A 20120-nucleotide genomic window follows, 5' to 3' on the forward strand; every position below is an offset into this window, starting at 1 on the left:
AAAAAAAAAAAAAAAAAAAAAAAAAAATCACTGCCTAAACTAGTGTCATAGAACTTTTTCCCTACTTTTCTCTAGCAGTTTTAGTTTCTGGTCTTACATGTAAATCTTTAATTCACTTTTTTTATATATATATGAGGTGAGATAAGGGTCTAACTTCATTCTTTTTCACACAGATATCCAGTTTTCCCAACACCATTTATTGAAGACTGTCCTCTCCCCATCATGTATCCTTGGCACCTTTGTCAAAAATCAATTAAATATAAATCCATATATTTGTATCTGGGCTTCCTGCTCTGTTCTATGGTTTATATGTCTGTTTTTATGACTGTATCACGCTGTTTTGATTACTACAGCTTCAGAGTATGTTTTAAAGTCAAGTAATGTAATGCCTCCTGCTTTGTTATTTTTGCTAGATTGCTTTGGTTATCTGGGGTCTTTTGTTTCATACAAATTTTACAATCGCTTTCCATACAAATTTTAGAATTGCTTTTTCTATTTCTGTGAAGAATCCTTGGACTTTTTATAGGGATTGCATTGAATCTGCAGATCTCTTTTAGTATGGACATTTTAACAATATTAATTATTTCAATCCATGAACACATATAATGTTTCCATTTATTTCTGTCTTCGATTTTTTTCATCAATGTTTCACAGTTTTCAGTATACAGGTCTCTTACTTCCTTGGTTAAATGTATTCCCAAGTATTTTATTTTTCTGGTAGCTACTATAAATGAGATTGTTTTATTTCTTTTATAGGTACTTCATTGTTAGTATATAAAAACACTACTAGTTTTCTAATGTTGAGTTTGTATTCTGCATCTTTACTGAATTTATTTATTCTAACAGTCTTTTGGTGAAATCTTTGTTTTCCACATATTTAAAACCATGTCATCTGCAAACAGGAACAATTTAACTTCTTCTTTTCCCATTTGGATGCCTTTTATTTATTTATCTTGTCTAAGTGCTCTGTCTAGGACCTCCAGTACTGCACTGAATAGAAGTGGCAAGAGTGGGCACCCTTGTTGTGTTCCTGATCTTAGAGGTAAAGCTTTCGACTTTTCCTGTTTTTCCATTGAGTATGATGTCAGTTGTGGGCTTGAAATATATAGTCCTTACTGCACTGAAGTACATTCCTTCTTTTCCTAATTTGTTGAGAGTTTTTATCATAAGAGATTAATGAATTCTTTCAAATAACTTTTCTGCATCTATTGAGATGATCATAGGTTTGTCACTCTACATTCTGTTAGTGTGGTGCATCACCTTTATTAATTTGCATACGTTAGCCAGGCACGGTGGCTCACACCACTAATCCCAGCACTTTGGAGGCTGAGGCAGGTGGATCACCTGAGGTCAGGAGTTTGAGACCAGCCAGGTCAATGTGGAGAAATCCCGTCTCTACTAAAAATACAAAAATTAGCTGGGCATGGTGGCATGTGCCTGGAGTCCCACCTACTCAGAAGGCTGAGGCAGGAGAATTGCTTGAACCCAGGAGGTGGAGGTTGCAGTGAGCCAAGATCACGCCATTGTACTCCAGCCTGGGTGACAATAGCAAAACTACACCTCAAAAAAAAAAAACATTGCCTATGTTGAACCATCCTTGCATCCCTGAAATAAATCCCACCTGATAACAAGGAATGATACTTTAATGTGCTATAGAATTCAGTTTGCTATGTGTTCAGGATTTCCGCATCTATGTTCATCAGGGACATTGGCATGTGATTTTCTTTTCTTCTGGTGTCCTTTTGTGGCTTTGATATCAGGGTAATGTTGGCCTCATAAAATAAATTTGGAAGTATTTCCTCTTCAATTTTTTGGAAGAGTTTAAGAAAAAATGGTGATATGGTTTGGCTATGCGTCCCCACACAAATCTCATCTCGAACTGTAATCTCCATGTGTGGAGGGAGCAACATTGTAGGTGGTGATTAGATCATGGGGGCGCTTTCTCCCATGCTGCTCTCATGATAGTGAGTTCTCACAAGATTTAATAGTTCAAAAGTGTGGCACTTCCGCCCTTGTTCTCTCTCTCCTGCCACCATGTAAGATGTGCCCTGCTTCCTCTTCACCTTCTGCTATGATTGTGAGTTTCTGGGGCCTCCCCAGCCATGCAGAACTGTGAGTCAATTAAACCTCTTTTCTTTATAATTTACCCAGTCTCAGGGAGTTCTTTATAGCAGTGTGAAAACAGACTAATACAGACTGGCATTAATCCTTCTTTAAATGTTTGATAGAACTCGACAGTGAAGACATCCCTTAACAAATTATTGTCACTATTGCTAATAGTCTTTTAATGTTCATACTAGAGATATAAATTATTGACACATGACAATTACAGTATTAATTCCTAACTTGACTGTGGATTTACTTTTAACAGTGAGTTTTATACTTTCTTGTTACTAATTAGCATCCTTTTATTTCAGCTTGGAGAACTCCCTTTAATGTTTCTTTTGAGACATGTCTGGTAGTGATGAACTCCCTTAGCTTTGTCTGGGCAAGTCTCTATGTTTCTCTTTGTGAATTACGGCATTGTTGAATATGGTATTCTTGGTTGACAGGGTTTTTTTCCTTCAACACTTTGAACATGTCACCCCACTCTCTCCTGGACTATAAAGTTTCTGCTGAAAAGTCTGCTGCTAGCATTTTTGGAACTCCCTTATATGTGATTTGCTTCTTTTCTCTAGCTGCTTTCAGAATCCTTTTATTTTTGACAGTTTAACTATATGTCCTGATGTAGTCTTGTTTGGATTGAATCTGATTAGAACTTTTGATCTTCCTGTACTTATTTATACCTTTCCCCAGATTTGAAAGTTTTCTGTTGTTATTTATTTAAATAAGCTTTGTAACCCTTTGTCTTTCTCTTCTCCTTGGACTCCTATGCCTCGACTTTTTGTATTTTTGATGCTGTCCTATAAATCCTGTAAGCTTTCTCCATTACTTTTCATTCTTCTTTTTCCTCCTCTAACTATGTAAGAAATCTGTCTTCAAGTACAGATTACTTTGCTTGATCAGTTCTTCTATGGATGCTCTCTATTGCATTTTTCATTTTATTCATTACATTTTTCAGCTTTATAATTTTTTATTTTTTAAATAATTTCAATCTGTTAAATTTCTCATGTTGCTCATTTACTGTTTTCCAGAGTACACTGAATTATTTCTATTTTATTGAGGTTTGCTGAGCTTCCTTACACAATTATTTTTTAATTCTTTTTCAGGCAGTTCATGTATCTCCATTTCTTTTGAGTCAGCCACTGAAAGGTCAGTGATACTTTTGGTAGTATTAAGTCTCCTTGTTTTTTCACATTTCTTGTTGTCTTATACCAATATCTGTACAATGAAGAGGTAGGAACTTATTCCAGTCTTTGTAGGCTGGCTTCATCTAGGAAGCACTTCACCAGTCAACCTGTCCAGAGAATTCGGGGAGGCCATCTGGCATGGTGCACAGGCAGGCTTGCTGCTGGAGTTTTCTGGGAGGCTGGCCTGGTATCTGGGTCAGCAGGTAGGCAGGGCTCAGCTGGTACTGGAGTAGATGTGGAGGCCTAGGTCTACAGGGGTTGGTCTGAAGCCTACCTAGAATCATAGGACCTGCTCTGGAGCCATGGGGGCTGGCCTAGATGCTCGGCATGTGGGTGCTGGCCTGGAACCTGGGTCCACAGAAATGGTCCTACAACCTGGGTCCATGGGGGCTGGTCCAGTGCTGAGATGTATTGGGATGGTACTGAAACCCTGGGTCTCTCAAGTATGGGGTTGCAGTAGCCAGCCTGGAGGGTGGGGCCACAGGGAATGGCCTTGTATTGGGGCAGACCTGACACCAAGGGCTGTGTGGGCCAACCTGGCTCTCAGCTGGTCTGAAACCTAGAGAAGGCCTGAAGCTGGGACAGCTTGGAGCCTGTATCCACAGGTGCCTGCCTGTGGGAACCAGCCTGGTACTAAAGGGAGCTCTGAGCCCAGGGACACTGGGGCTGGCCTGGCCCTAAGCCAAGTCTAAAACTTGAGTCAATTGGGTCTGGCCTGGTGGTAGGGGTCAGAGGAGCTGGAACCTGGGACTGCAGAATACTGCTTAGTATCAGCATAGGCTTGGAGGCTCAATCCATGGGTACCAGCCTGGAGTCTGGGGTTATAGGGACCTGCCTGGCACTCGGTTTCACTGGGGTGGGCCTGGTGTTGGGTTCCAAGACAAAATCTTATGCTCACTGCCCTCTCCCTCCCCTAAGCAAAGGGTGTCTTTCTCCACATTGTGCTGCCTCAGGTGGCAGGCTAGGGGCAGTGATATAGATCACGTAAAACTGTTCTTTCTACTCTCTTCAATGTGTTTTTCCTGATTTCTCTGCTACATGCAGGTGCTGTCACCTCTTACCTGGCTTCCTTAGCTTTTATTAAGGTATTTTTGTGCAAGAATAGTTGTTCAATTAATGTGTATGTGGGAAGACAAGCACTGGGAAGTCCCATTCTATCATTTTGCTGACCTCCACCAAGACACAGATTTGATTTTTAAGGAATTAAATTTCTATCCAAATCTTCAACTTCCATGAGATTAAGGATCTCTTTTCCTATCTTCCCCTTCACAATCCTGTACAGTAGAAATGCTATCTCCCACACATCTGAATCTTATCATTACCAGTGTCTAAAAAATCCTCTGGGACAAAAGGGATAATTTGACAATTCTCTTAATAGGTATGTCACAAAAGCTGCACCCCTTTCCATCTACTCATCTCATTAACAATAATTACTTATACAATTATTAATACTTTATTTCCAATAAATTACTTTTACATATTTAATAATCGCTTACAAAAAACTGTAATATGAGTCTCTAGATTCATTTCTTTTCAATAAACTGATGAAGCAAATGCAAGTTACCAGTTCCACACTTCCAAGAACTTAAAAAAAAAGGCTTCAGAAGTAGACATTTGTATATCTTGAGAAGCAGTAGCACCTCTTTAGTTTTAACTCCCATCAATACCAGCTAAGGAGGAAAAGGGAGCTAAGGTCTCTGCTAAAAGGGAATTGAGGAAGGTGCTATACACATTTTGCTGCCTATACTGGTAGAACCTGTTTGGTTTAGTCGTTTTGTTTGAGGATTTTTCCAAGTTACTTTGCTCTTTAGACAAGAAGAAACATGTATCTAGTCAATTGTAATTGATTTTGGTCCTGTGAAATATCTTCTGCTTTTCTTATCAAATCAAGCTAGAATGCATAACAATTATCTGTCAAGCTATAAACTGCTGAGAATATGGTTGTGAAAAAATATAGACAGGATAAGTAGAGACCGTCTGTTTTAACCTCTAAAAAGAATGCTCCCTCAGTTTCTTGCCTCCTGCATTTAAAAAGATTCTGGCAGCAAACATAGTACTCTGGATATAAGGAGTTTTTTTTTGTTTATGTATGTTTGATATTGTTAAATCAAGTTAAAGCTAAAGCTTCCTCTTTACATATTTTAAGTTCAGCCCAAAGGTTTCTCCATATGTAGTAAACTGTAACCTAGTTGGAGATATAAACAGACTGTAGCCACACTTGTGCCAGTCACTGAGTTTTGGCCAATCAAATGTGGCCAACTGTTCAAAGCATGTTCAAATAAGCCAAATGCTGAGCTATAACCAATTCAGTTGTTTCTGGACCTCACTTCCATTTTCTGTACACCACTTTCCTTCTTCTGTACATAAATCTTCCACCACGCAGCTGCACTGACTCAGGAGGCTGCCCAATTCACAAATCATTCTTTGCTCAAACTCTTTTAAATTTAATTTGGCTAAAGCTTTTAACGGTATTTTCATATTAAAAAATAAACTTTAAAAAATTGCCACATTGTCCTACCTCCCAGTTTTCAGAGTAAATCAAACAGCACTTTTATAAAACTACTGGAATTGAAACAGCCTTTGCAAAATTTTAAGTGAGAACATTGTAACAGTGAAAAGACGTGATCTAACCAACCCCATCTTGCCTTGAACCTCCAAACTGCCCTTAGGTATTGCTGGGTTTGGGCCAAGCTAACTTTGGGAGAAATTTAGTTTTAATTTAAATGATAATAGTACTTCCCCAAAAGTAAACCATCTTTTAAAGCTAATAAAAGACCACCAGGTTAGGAGATGAGAGGAGCCTGAATTCTCCTAAGGTGTAAACATAAATGATTACCAGTCACTGCTCCAGAAGTCACAAGATTTTCAACTTCCCCAGTTACTCCTGCAGATGACATCACTATTGTAGAATCTAAGATTGGCCTTTTGAGACGTCTTTTCAGGTTTTGCATTTCTGACTACCAATGGCTCCACCTGGACCTACCAACCACCTGTGTGCTCCCACCCAGAAGCGGACTTAACACACTAGGACTATTTTCCACACCCCTATTATTACATCCCCAATGAATTAGCTGTACCCATTCCCTTGCCAACCAAACTACCCTTAAAAAACCCTGGCCTCCAAATTTTGAGGGAGGCTGATTTGTTCAATAATAAAAGTCTTCTGTTCAACTGGCTCTGCATGAATTAAACTCTTTCTCTACCGAAATTACCCTGTCTTGATAAATTTGCCTGTGGGCAGCAGGCAAAAGGAACACATTGGGTGGTTACAGAATTGCAAAGTGGTAGACTTATGCCTGAATTTTAGACTCCGCACGGCACTTAAACATGTGATCTTCTACTTCCCCTTTCCTTCCTTCTGCACCCACTTCAGCCAAATCCTTTCTTTAATTCTGAGGAAACATGGTATTAATGACTCATTAAGGGTTGAGAGTGACTGAGTTCCTTTCACCTCTAAATTTTATTCTTGGCTCTCTGGGTTGGAATTTTTTTTCTAAAGTACATTTCTATACTGAGTCTTCTGTGCCCTAGTTTCCACACACAGGAGAAACCAAGCTTATTGCTTAATAGTCTGGGTGCTTTGTAGAAATATATATACACACACACGTATATATACACACATATATACATATATATACACACACATAAGTATGTGTGTGTGTGTGTGTATATATATATATATATATATATATAAAATCTGGCTCAGTGTAAGTATGTGTACCTAGGAAGTCCCTGTAACATTTACTGCCCATATCATTCATTTGTTATTTATGTACCATTAATACATTTAGGTGTCTTCTTGTGCCTATATATTTTTACTTCCTCAGGAAAGTAGGTCAAGAACTATGAGTGTCCTGCTTGGGGTCAGGTTCCAGGTCATGCTGAGGTCCAAAGGGAGAAAGTGGATGAGCAGATAGCTGAAAGAACACTCAGGGGCATAGGGAAGTGGAAGGTAGTTTTATTCAGCAGCTCTCTCATCAGCAGCCCACTCACATTAGCTCTCTCACACTGTTTGCCTTGTCTCTACTGCTTAGTCCAGCAGCTCCCACACATAGCTACGCAGCCGGCTCGCCCTTCAGGGTCAGCATCTTAAATCTCTCTCTCTCTGGGTGTGAGCGAGCCGAGCTGTGTCCTGGCTCACTTCTATCCAGCTGCAAAGATGAACAGCTCCAGCTCTCTCTCTCTCCTTCTCTGGGGGCAAGTGCACCCATACAATGTCAGTAGGGCAATTATACGTTTTACAGACAATAGTGGCTTAGAGCCAAATGATGAGTCTTCTTATGTCATGGCTACATGACTGTGATAACAAGTGGAGTTATACACCTGTGCTGTAAACTCGCTGAGTCATTCTGGATGTTTACCTTGGCCTATCCTTGACCAAAAGCACAGCCATGTTCTTTACAGTGAGTTACAATTATCCATATTTTCCACAATGCCCAACTTCCTTTGTTCCTAGTTAGTACTCATAAACATTAGATACAAGACATTTAAAGTATGGTTTGTTTTCTCTGTGTATCTTGCAAATGAAATGATGACTGATACTTGGAAATCTTAAATCTAGCAGAAATGGAACAATTCTTTCCAAGACCATTTAATACTTTCTACATTTAGAACTAAATGACTAACAATCCTGTCACTAAGCTAACATTGCATGGCCTCTGATATTTGTAGTATGCATTTTCTGTACATACTACAAACATCTGTCCTCGTCAACCACACAAGTGGCCCTTTTTGACCCATTCTAATTTCCACATGGCCATTTTGTTATTTTACCCACTTGCCTATGAGGAAAATCAACTTCTCTGTGATGCTATTTAGAGAATTTCAGATTTTGTGAATTTTTCATGATTTTATAAAGAATTGTGCATTTTTAAGTGAAATTTATAAAGACACAAAGCATATACCAAATACTAAGCATAATTCTGGACTTCAACGTCTTTCATCCATCCTACCATCCACCCTAAACTAACTGCTAAACAGTGTATTACTCCAATGAGAAATCCCTGAAATGGCAACAGGTACATTTCTTTTATGTCCCAAGACACCACATGGATAAAACTGAAGAGATGGTAACAATATGGATAAGAGACTGTAGAATACAATGAAAAGAAATCTTTAGTTCACAGAGTTCTTGATAATTAAAACCTTTAGTTCACAGAATTAACTGATAAATGAAATTAATCTTGTAAATATTAATAAGTCAATGATAAAAAGCAAGTGAAGATCCTACAGCCCTGGAGGATGTTGAGAAAACAACTTGAAAAGGCTACTCTTAAAACTTTGCTACTACAAAATATGTTGTGTAGCAACACTGGCATGGCCTGGCTGCTTGTTAGGAAGCAAATCTCAGGCCCTACTACAGACCTCCTGAATCAGGACTAAGTTACTACCATGTTTATCTCATCACTACCATCTGTCCTACATACACTCTGCATACACATTACGGCTCTCCAACTATTCTGTTAAAGATTAAAGAACTTTTAAATATGTAATAGGTTTTTATATCCGTACCTTTAATGGAAAGGCCCTCCATTCCATTACCTTCAGCTGGGAATTTTGGCCCTAAGACACTCCTAGAAGTCAGAATGGGCCTGGGACTATCTGTTCATTCATTATTTGTTGTTTGATCCTTTCTAGACACTCAGGACACAATAAAAACAAAAACATTTCATAAAAGGAACTAGTTACACATAGGTAAATAAAGAAATCACTAATCTGTAACAGATCCTGTCTCCTACCACAAACACAGTGAGGCATTTACCACACATACAAGGGAGGTTCAGAGACTCGGGAGCCAAAATACACTAATGTCCACCTCAAAGGTTGAAATTAACTATTAAAACCACATAAAAGTATCCACAAAAACTTATACACAAATGTTCATAGTGTTTATTCATGAAAGCCAAAAAGTAGGAACAACCTAAATGTCCACCAACTGATGAATAAAGAAGACGTGGCCGGGCATGGTGGCTCATGCCTGTAATCCCAGCACTTTGGGAGGCGGAAGCAGGTGGATCATGAGGTCAGGAGATGGAGACCACCCTGGCCAACATTGTGAAACCCCGTCTCTACTCAAAATGTAAAACTTAGCCGGGCATGGTGGCATGTGCCTTTAATCCCAGCTACTCGGAAGGCTGAGGCAGGAGAACAGCTTGAACCAGGGATGCGAAGGCTGCAGTGAGCCGAGATTGTGCCACTGCACTCCAGCCAGGCGACAGAGCGAGACTCCATCTCGGGGGAGAAAAAAAAAAGATGTGTCATTATCCATACAACGGGATTTTCTTCAACCATATATTGAATGAACTATTTAAAAAATAAAAAAAAGGAGTCTTGCTCTGTTGCCCAGGATGGAGTGCAGTGGTGTGATCTTATCTCAGTGCAACCTTCGCCTCCCAGTTCAAGTGATTCTCCTGCCTCAGCCTCCCGAGTAGCTGGGATTACAGGCACATGCCACCACACATGGCTAATTTTTTTTTGTATTTTTAGTAGAAACAAAGTTTCACCATCTTGACCAGGCTAGTTGACACATGTTGTAACACGGATGAAGCTTGAAAACATTATCCTAGGTGACAAAAGCCAGATACAAAAGGCCATAGATTATATAATTTCATTTCTAGGAAAGCCCACAAGAGCATAATCCATAGAGACAGAAAGTACATTATTGGTTGTCAGGGGCTAGGAGAAAATGTAGAGCCTGGGGAATGACTACTAATGGGTTTCTTTTTGGGGATATGTAAATATTCTAAAATTAGATTCTGGTGATGACTGTACAACTCTGGTTATACTAAAAACCACTGAATTGTACAATTAAAAATATGAAAGACAGTTTAGGCACAGTGACTCACGCCTGTAATCCCAGCACTTTCAGAGGCTGAGGCAGGCAGATCATGAGGTCAAGAGATCAAGACCATCCTGACCAACATGGTAAAATCTTGTCTCTACTAAAAATACAAAAACTAGCTTGGCATGGTGGTACACACCTGTAGTCCCAGCTACTTGGGAGGCTGAGGCAGGAGAATCACTTGAACCAGTGAGGTGGAGGTTACAGTGAGCCAAGGTCGCACCACTGCACTCTAGTCTGGCAACAGAGCAAGACTCTGTCTCAAACAAAAAGAAAAAAAGAAAAAAAAATATGAAAGACAAAAGCAGAGGGAAGGTCTGCAAGCATCAACGTAACTAGAGAGAACAACAAGAGAAAACAGCCCGCGCAATGGCTGCATTCATCCAAAGACAGACACTGAATTTCTCTACACAATGTCTGGTATTTCTACCATCATTATTCAGTTAAAATTTAACTGTGTCTTTAGGAAAAGATATGTCACAGAAACGATTATCACTGGCAAGATTTCTCTCCTTGATCAAACTAGGCAGGCTCCTTCTGAACCCTTTTTCAACTGGGCCCTATCCTTGGGCATGTCTTCAAGAGTCGAATTTTAGCAGAAATCCCCCATCCTCGATAGCTGACCAAACTCGTCAAGCTGCACCATCCCCCAGATGATGCCTGATCACCTTGGCCTGCCTGCCTTCAGCAAGAACCCTGTTAAATTGTTTTAGTCAGAATACTCCCTAATTCTTAATGTTTCCTCTCTTAGTAATTTTTCATCCACTGACCCCCACACCTCTCCCTCACCATAAATTCCCACTTTTCCTCATTGTATTTGGAACTGAGCCCAATCTCTCTCCCCTACAGCAAAACTCCATTGCGGACGTCTCTATAGCCACTGCAATAGTCTCCCTGAGAACATTCTCTTTACTATCACTTAAATAAATACCAAAAAGAAAAGTCATTCCCTTTATTTGAACTAATTACTTAATCTGATTTCAAAACAATTCAGGATTGGGGTTTTCCTGTCTTGTTATTGGTATGCTATGAGTAACCGATCCACCTCAGAGTAAGAAATGGCAAATTCTAGGCTGATGGGGGGAAAAAAGGCCACATCAATTGGATTCTTTAATTGGATTTTACATTTGCATTTCAGATTTAAGAATTTTTTTAGACATTTAGGTTTAAGAAATCTTTTCCAATAGATGTTAGAAGAATTATCCCCTCCATACACAAGTAGAATAACCAAAAATGTCTCCAGAACTGCCAAATGCCCCCTAGGGCTGGTAAAATCTCACATGACTGAGAACCACTAAAGTAGAGAACTACTCCTCAAAATTCAGCGTAACACACCCAGGCTGGGAAGTATATTGACATTTCAAATCTGAAGAAGCAACTATGCTAAGGGGAGGCTAATACTGCTGGACACGCTACCAGAAGCCAGGGTGCAAAACTGCCCAAAACTAAAATTTCAAAGTAGCCACTGACTCTAGAAATTACCTGTTCTTGGGAACAGAGTAAAAATACCCGCATACATAAACACACAGATAAGTAGGAAAAAAAAAACAAAGCTTCATCTAGATCTGTACTGTCCAACAGAGCTTCCTGAGATGATGAAAATGTTCTATACTGTGCTGTCCAATTCCTGTGGCCACTAACCACATATGCAGCTCTTGAAATGTGGTTACTGCAACTAACAAACAGAATTTTTTACTTACTTAATGTTCATTAAATTTCAATTGCCACAAGTGGATCATGAACTGGACAACACAGATCTAGACCTTACTATCATTCGTCTTATTGCTGTTGTTGGTAGAAGTTTAAGTTTCCCTTTTCATCAGGCAATTTTTTTAGTATCATCTTGCCAGGGTAGAAAGATCAATTCTCTGTTAAACCTGGGGGTGGGGGAAATAAAAGACCAGTGCCTGCCCCTGAACACACCCAGGCAAATCCTCTGAAAGACAAGTATATTGGCCTCTTGTTTGGCTGTGTGTTCCACTTCTGTGTCCTTATTTCATTTTTGTATCATCTGAGCGTTCAGCTAAATCCAGAAGGGGCTGCTGGCCTTCTATGAAAAAGATCCACATATAAGGAGACAAGCTGTTTGGGAAAGACAGAATTGGTAAAAGAGGGAATTATTTCATTCATTTGGTTTAATTAACTCTCTCTCAGGTAGAAGGTAATATTCATAAAACAGGACCCTTCTCTGTCTTTTTACCACTGCATCCTCAGGACCTGGAACAAAGGCACAAAGTAAATGTTAAACATTTGATGAACTAATAAATAATAAGAACAAGAATAGTACTCCAGTGCCAGGAACCACAGTTTTATAAATATATTAACTTCTTTAAACCTCACTATAATCCCATATAGTATGCACCATTAGCCTCACTGTGAAGTATGTTTTATTATCTCATTACAGACGAGGATACTGAGAGATGGAGGGGTTAAATAATGTTCCCAAGATCACCCAGATGGTAAGTGACAAAACTGTAATCTGAATCCTCCCACATATGGAGTTTATTCCCTTACTTAAGCTTTTTTAAGATACTTACTTAAGCTTTTTTAATGAATTATCTAAGGATTTCAATATCAGAGCTACCGAGCTACTTCGCATCCTGCCCCTAATCCCCAATTTTGTTGTATCAGGAAAAGCTCGGTATAGATACAAAACATCTATAACGAAATATGATTACACGATACGTATTAGTAGAGAGAATGCAACACAATGCAGAAGAGCACAAACAATTCAGCCCATGAACAAGTGAACATATGTATCTATAAGGGCCACACATTTCACACAGTTAAGGTAAAATGCTCCAAGGCTCTGAACATTTCAGCCCCTGATAAAGGGTAACAGGCATCCCAGGGAGAAGGAAAGGCTTGTATAAAACCATGAGGATGTATGATATGGATGGAAAGTTGGGCTGGAGCTATGGAAATTTAGGGAGTTGTAAGAGGGGAATGGAAAAGCAAACCAGAGAGAGACTGTATATGCTTCTTAATGTCATGCCCGGTTTCAAACACTTCTTTTAGCACCCTACTTCACTGTAAGGCAGATCCAACAAGGGACTCAGCCCAATATGATTCTACAAAATGGGTAAATGATACCTAGGCCTGAACTGAGTGTCCCAAATTTCCCTCAGTCCAACTAACACATCCCCAAGGGCAGATGAAAACTGGTCCCATTGGAGAAAGATTCAACTGGATAGGAAACGATATTCATTGTATCTGTTGCTTTATCAGACTGAAGTAAGAGGCAGCTCTAAGAGTAAGTCAATTTCTTGGTTTTTCTTCACTATTCCCACAGGTATACGGACAACTTTAACTTTCTGTAATTCTAACCGTTTCCCAGAGCTGAAAGACTACATTTTCCCATCTCTTTGCCTATTGTCTCCCACGAGTACACTTCCTTTACCTAATCCTTAACAGGAGCTATTACCCAAAGCTTAATATTTGGTCTCACATTTATTTTCCTAATACTCTTTAACTCAAATTTAACCATGAAACCTTTACTTCCAACCTCAGCACAACTCAATTTCTATAACTATGTTATCCACATGTCCCTACTATTTGAAATGTGGATACTATGAAGGGAAATGTGTACTAACTGTAAAAAAAAAAAAAAAAAAACTCCATATTTTATAACTTTTATTAATTATGATAGTGCTGAACTTATACTAACATTGAAAAACATACTGAAATGATAGTATTTGGGATATAGTAGGTTAAACATATTACTGAAATTTATGTCACCTGTTACTTTATACTTTTTAATGTGGTGTCTAGTAAATGTTGAATTATATACATGGCTCATATTTCCTCTAAAACTATCTCTACTAAGGTTGTCCCTCAAATGCAACAGGTTTAAAATGGGTCCACCACTAACAAGCTCCATGACCTCTCTGTGCCTCAGTTTTGTCATCTATAAAATGGAAATACTAATTGTAATAGAGGATGATAATAGTAAGAACTAAGTCTAATTGTCACAATATCTCTGTGAGGCTATCATTTTCATTTTATAGATGAGCAGACAGAGGCACAGAGAAATTAAGTGACCAGCCAAAAGTTACATAGTTAATAAATAGTGGAGTCCAGATGTCAACCCAGGCAGTCAGCTCCAAGCTCCGGCTTTTAACCACTGTCTCTCATGATATTCACCCTCAGAAATGTAACAAAAACTCAATGGATTAATATAGGTAAAACATTTCAAACCGTTCCTGGCACACACTAAACTCTCCTTTGTGTTTAATATCACCCTTACCCCCGTGCCCAACCTACTTCCCAATTTCCACATAGGTAACAACCTTTCTCCCCACTTCCCAGACCAAAACTTCAGGTTCAACTTTTAACATTTCTCCCTTTTTCATCCCCTATATCGAGTCGGTCCTCTCTACTCTTCCTTAAATGTTTTTAATGCAGCTACTCCTCTAGTCCCACTGCCACCTTACCCCAGCCCTTCAGACCCTCACACTGGATGAATTAACAAGAACATAAATAGTGCTCATGTGCCAGGTAGGCTTCAAATCTATTAATTCATGTAAACCTTACTATAACCTTATCTGGTCTCCAGGGCTTCCCCATCTGGGTCCTACCGGGTCTACATTTCTTCAGCAGAATATTCTTCCTGGATTACCAATTTTATCCTGTGATAGGAATTTTAAAGGTGTATGGGTTCTTCACACTTGTGCCTATTAAGCTGATTTAAGTATGAGAGAGGGAGAAACGATGGGTGTTCCATGAGGGAGAGAAAAAAATTGTAAGGATCAGAAAATTTAAAATTCCAGCCCCATCAAAAATCTCCCATAGAATCAAGTCTTCTCTGCAGACAAACATAAGACCATCACGTAGCCCCAGCCTCCCTATTCAACCTTACCTCCACTTCCCAACAAAAACTCTCCAGAGCAGTCAAACAAGTTTCGTCAATGCTCCTGGAGTAAAAAAATAGTAATTTTTATTCCCAACACTTCTCCACGAAGTGCCCCCTCTGACTCAGAACGCCCAGGCGAAACTAATCTCTCCTCTAAATTGCAATAAAACTTCTGTCTTACGCCACTCACTGTGTACCACAAAGACATATTCACCAGTTGGCAAATGTCACAACCCCAACACAGACCATGAACTACCAGAAGGCAAGCAGTTTAAGTCCCACATTTTTCACCACCATGTCTAGCACAAGTCTCTACATAGAATACGCACCATGTGGCAAATGTTAATAAATAAATAAGTAAACAAATGGACAATGTAACAAATTATGTGTAAATACCCCAAGTTAGCCAACCTTATTTCCCTAACCATGAAATACCTTAAGGTAACAGGAGCCAAACCGAGTCTCAGTTTCAAGGCAGTGGTTTCACTGCGCTTTCAAATTCATGATCTGTCTTCTTTGTTCATCAAAACAATCCCGTGAAGTACATACTATTATACCCTTAAGTCAACTGAGGTTCGAATAAGTAATGACTTTCTTCAAGATCACACAGTCAGTAAATGGCAAAGCTGGGAAGAGAGACCAGGCCAGGAGTCCAGTGCTCTTTCCACGGTTCTAATTCATCTTTTAAATCTCCTTCCCCTCCTTACCATCTATAGAGTTAAATAAAAGGAGAGAGGAATCAGCAGACAATTCTTGATAACAATAACAGATGTGGTAAATTAATGATTTCCAAAGAACATTTGCCTGAAATTGCTTTTTTTTTTTCTTTGATTCATCAAAGGCAAGTAACGTTTTGGGAGACACTGCATTTAAACCTCATTATTCCATTGGACTGTGAAATAACATTTCCATCTAAACCTAAAACCAGTTCCTTTCCAGACTCCAAAGATAGGCCCTCCCCTGCTCCACACTTACAAAGGAAGATAAGGCTGTTTCTCATCACAGAGAAATTAAGGAAGTAAGCAACGTTATGAGGACACAGCACTTTACAAACTCCACTGGCAGTCGTTACTAAACGTTATAAAGGACTGGTCCCACACCTGACTGTCACCAGGAATGGAGTCTTTAAAACTCCTACTTGTTAAACATTCCGATTTAACACAGAGACACAAAGAACCTCAGTTCAGGGCAGTCTCAAGCCATGAATGACCACATTGTTGGGTACTCTCCCTTCACACTGAAACTCAGAAATGGAAAGACATGGAGATGGACCCAAACCTGGGCCAACCGCACTGGCAAAGCCAAGAAAAACCAAGAATGCGTCGAAGGCGCCCGCCTCCGCCTCCTCTGCAGATCTTCAGGCCACTCCAAGGGATGCAGGAAGCTCCAGTTTCTGCAGCCCCAGGTTTCAGCGCCCTGAGGTTTCAGCAGCCGCCAGCTCACGTGTGAAGGATTTTCCTGGGGGTCTTACCTGAGCGCAGGCGCTGGGGAGGGGAGGCGTTCTTCCCAAGAACGGTGGCCCAGACAGCACGCTGCGCCAAGCCAGGGCGAGATCCCCACCCTGCGCCGGGCCCCTCTCCCTCACAACCACTCACGGCCCCAGTCGGGAGGCGCCGCGGTCCCGGAACCCACCTCCGCGCTCCTGGAAGGATGCGGAGGAGGCGAGAGAGAGGCGGCAGCTCCGGAATGAGCTGCTCCCACAGCCTCTCCGCTCCTCGTCGTCTCGCCCTCCTCCCCCACTTACCCAGTTCTGCGCGTTATTGCTCAGCTTGACTTTCTTGCACAGGCTCCCGGGGATCTCCATGACCGCGGAGCGCGCTGGGCAGCCGGTGTTCTCTGCGCCGGGAGGGTAGCAGGAGGAGGCAGGCCAGCGAGCGGGGCGGGGCTGGAGGGCGGGGCCTCCTCGCGTCCAGGCGGGCGCGCGCTGACGTGAGCACGCGCCCGTGCTCGTGGCCTGGGTTGCGCGGCGCACGCGGCGCGCCTCGGAAATGGGTCCGGGGCAGAGGTCTGCGGGGAAGGGCGAAGCGCCGGGATAGAACCGGAGGTAGAAGCTGGGGGCGGAGCTTCAGCGCGAGCGCGCACGGCGCTCCTCCTTCCAGATCCCGATGAAAGGGCGGGGCCTGGGATGCAGTCGTGGACCGTCACGCACCTCTGCGGCTCCGAGCCTATCTTTGAGCTAGCGCAGAGCTCTAAGAGCGAGTATCAGCAGCCAGGAGAGCGGCAAGCGGAGTGCGCGGCTCGCCACGCGCGGCACTCTCTCAGCAGAGGCTGGTTTGGAGGATGCTGACGCTGGCTCCTGCCCCTTTGGCTACCCCTCCACAGGCTGGCTGACGGCCTCCTGTCCGCCCCTTCTGTGCCCCTGTCCTGGCCAGATGTTTTAAGTGTTTTACAGCTTTGCAAAGGGAAGAATTGATTTACTGAACAGCTCATTCTCCACATTTTAATGCTTCACTTTAAAATTCTACTCAAGACACGTTTTTGTTTGTTTGTTTGTTTGAAACGGAGTCTTGCACTGTCGCCCAGGCTGGAGGGCAGTGGTAGGATCTCGGCTCGCTGCAACCTCTACCTCCCGGGTTCAAGCGATTCTCCTGCCTCAGCCTCCCAAGTAGCTGGGACTACAGGCGTGCGCCACCACGCCCGGCTAGTTTTTGTATTTTTAGTAGAGATGGTGTTTCACCATGTTGGCCAGGCTGGTCTCGAATTCCTTACCTCGTGATACGCCCGCCTCAGCTTCCCAAAGTGCTGGGATTACAGGCGTGAGTCACCGCGCCTGGCCTCAAGATAGTTTTTAAAAAGATGTAAAAGCCCGATTTCTTGACATCAATAATTAATATCTCAACCAGATTAGTGATTACTTATAAGGTACCTCCCTCTCCAGTTGGAGACCTCCCTTCGCATCAGATTTCTGTGTAGTGCTTCTTACCGACCTACGCCGGAAAGGGGCTTCTGTATTATTAGTAGCTACTCAGGAAATCCCTAGAGGGCTGAAATCCAGGACCGGGGAGGCCGCAGGTAACCCGGAATAGAACGCCCGCCTACGGAGGGCATTTTCAAATTCACCTAATTATTCCAGGGCTAGTTCGTAGGAGGATGGGCTGGGGACATGAGAGAGTTTCCTCCAGAAGTTGTCTTCCCTCCACCCCCCATAAATCTTGAGTTCTCTTTTCCGCAGCTTGCCCCGGTACCAAGAGAGTTGCTTGCAGCTCTGCCCCTCTGTGACACAGCCGCCCTCCGCCCCCGCCCATCACCAAGATCTGAGGCTGCTGCTGCTGCATGTTAGTGACTAGCAAATCAACCACCATCACCAAGACCTGAGGCTGCTGCCTGTTAGTGACTAGCAAATCAGCCCCCCATCTATTTACCCCACTGCTACTGTCTTAAATTAGCCCCCCCGCCCCATATCCAACCTGAGTTATGACTAAGCCTGTTCACTGGACATCCTCCCACCTATGCAGCTGCTTTCCACACCCCCACCACACACCCCATTCTTGCACCTGCTGTCAGAGTGGTATTTCTGAAACAGAAATCTGAGCTTGTTACTTGACTACTTGAAATGTGAATGGTTCCCTTCAGCTTTTCTAGGGAATTTTAATCCGGGGTTCATATATAGAACTGAATTTCAATGTAATTCCAAATTCCACCAATAACAAGAATGAGCTTGGAAGATCTCAAGTTTCATATGAGAAAATAAGGCCACATCTGAAGTTAGCCATTTCTCTGAGTTCTGGTTCTTATAAGAGGGAAATGGTATTTAGTTATAACGATCTGGCCCTGGGAGTGATCACTGCAGTGAGTTTGACCTTATTTCTCCTAAGAGTTAAAAGACTATTTTTTAAGGTAAAATATATCATAAGTTTACATTGATACTATCCATCCAAATTCATGATTCCAGATACGGGTCATGCAAATGAGCCAGAAACATCTTGTCAAACAGGAAACATAACAAAAGACTATCAAAAGCTACTTAGATTATGTCAAAAGGACTCAGAAATCAATTTAAAGAAATTTTTCCATGTCAAAGATGGGAGAATTAAAGCACTAAATGTACTAGAACTACAAAATATTAAAACGTATCAAATATGTTTAAACCTAGGTGTTTGTAATGATGATTTTTAAAAAATTTATTGTCACTCTTAGAGAATGCTAAGAAACCAACTCATTATTTTGAAAACTGGTAAATAAAGGGGATTAATTAAGCATTTAACTCTGCTTTCCCTGGACTGTCAGGGACCCAAAGAGTTGATAAGGAGACCTTTCTCTTTACAGAAGTACCACTAATAAATAAAGAACAAATGATATAATTTTAATATCAGCACTTTTCATCTTCTACTGAAGTAATGATAAAGACAATGATCCTCTGTATTAGGGTTCTCTTAGAGGGACAGAACTAATAGGATACATACATGTGAATAGGAGTTTGGGAGTTTATTAAGTATTAACAATCACAAGGTCCTACAACAGGCTGTCTGCAAGCTGAGGAGCAAGGAGAACCAGTCCAAGTCCCAAAACTGAACAACCTGGAGTCCAATGTTCAAGGGCAGGAAGCATCCAGCACGAGAGAAAGATGCAGGCTGGGAGGCTAGGCCTATCTTGCCTCTTCACATTTTTCTGCCTGCTTTATATTCACTGCTAGCTGATTAGATGGTGCCCACTAGATTAAGGGTGGATCTGCCTTCCCCAGTCCACTGACTCAAATGTTCATCTCCTTGGGCAACAACCTGACAGACACTCCCATGATCAATATTGCATCCTTCAATCCAATCAAGTTGACACTCAGTGTTAACCATCACAAGTCCACCCCTTGACAACTTGAACCCATACACATCTCCTGAGATCATTCATAATCTTCAAATAAGACAATAATGAGGTCATAATTATGTCTAACATAACTGAACTATCCTTTGTACAACTGGAAATGCAGTCCCCAACCCACATACTATTACATAAAGTTAGCAATACTTAAATGCTGATATGAAGTCAATAAACCTTATGTCACATGATAAAGGGAAAGGACATAAAATAAAGATATTTTCTTAGTACAAGTGTATACATGCACAAACATGTTTTTAAAAAAAGAAGGAGGAAATACTCATGACAGTTACAGTCCTCGTTCCTGTAGCTGGTCACGTGGTCATAG

The 20120-nt window shown here is 41.3% G+C and overlaps 1 protein-coding gene across 2 annotated transcripts in view; it reads right to left on the reverse strand.

Moving 5' to 3' along the window:
- Positions 1-17030, reverse strand: part of PAPSS1 (3'-phosphoadenosine 5'-phosphosulfate synthase 1) — a 108317-nt gene extending 91287 nt beyond the window's left edge. The window contains exon 1 of one of the 2 annotated variants that reach the window (XM_017853075.1): positions 16728-17030. In XM_017853075.1, coding sequence (XP_017708564.1) covers positions 16728-16787 — 60 coding nt within the window. In that variant the 5' untranslated portion in view covers positions 16788-17030. Of the gene's footprint in view, positions 1-16454; positions 16679-16727 lie in introns of those variants that run through there. The other variant, XM_017853076.1, reaches the window with a different exon arrangement.
- Positions 17031-20120: the final 3090 nt, after the last annotated feature.

This window comes from Rhinopithecus bieti, unplaced genomic scaffold (genome assembly GCF_001698545.2).
Source record: "Rhinopithecus bieti isolate Rb0 unplaced genomic scaffold, ASM169854v2 scaffold_35322, whole genome shotgun sequence".
Classification (NCBI taxonomy): domain Eukaryota; kingdom Metazoa; phylum Chordata; class Mammalia; order Primates; family Cercopithecidae; genus Rhinopithecus; species Rhinopithecus bieti.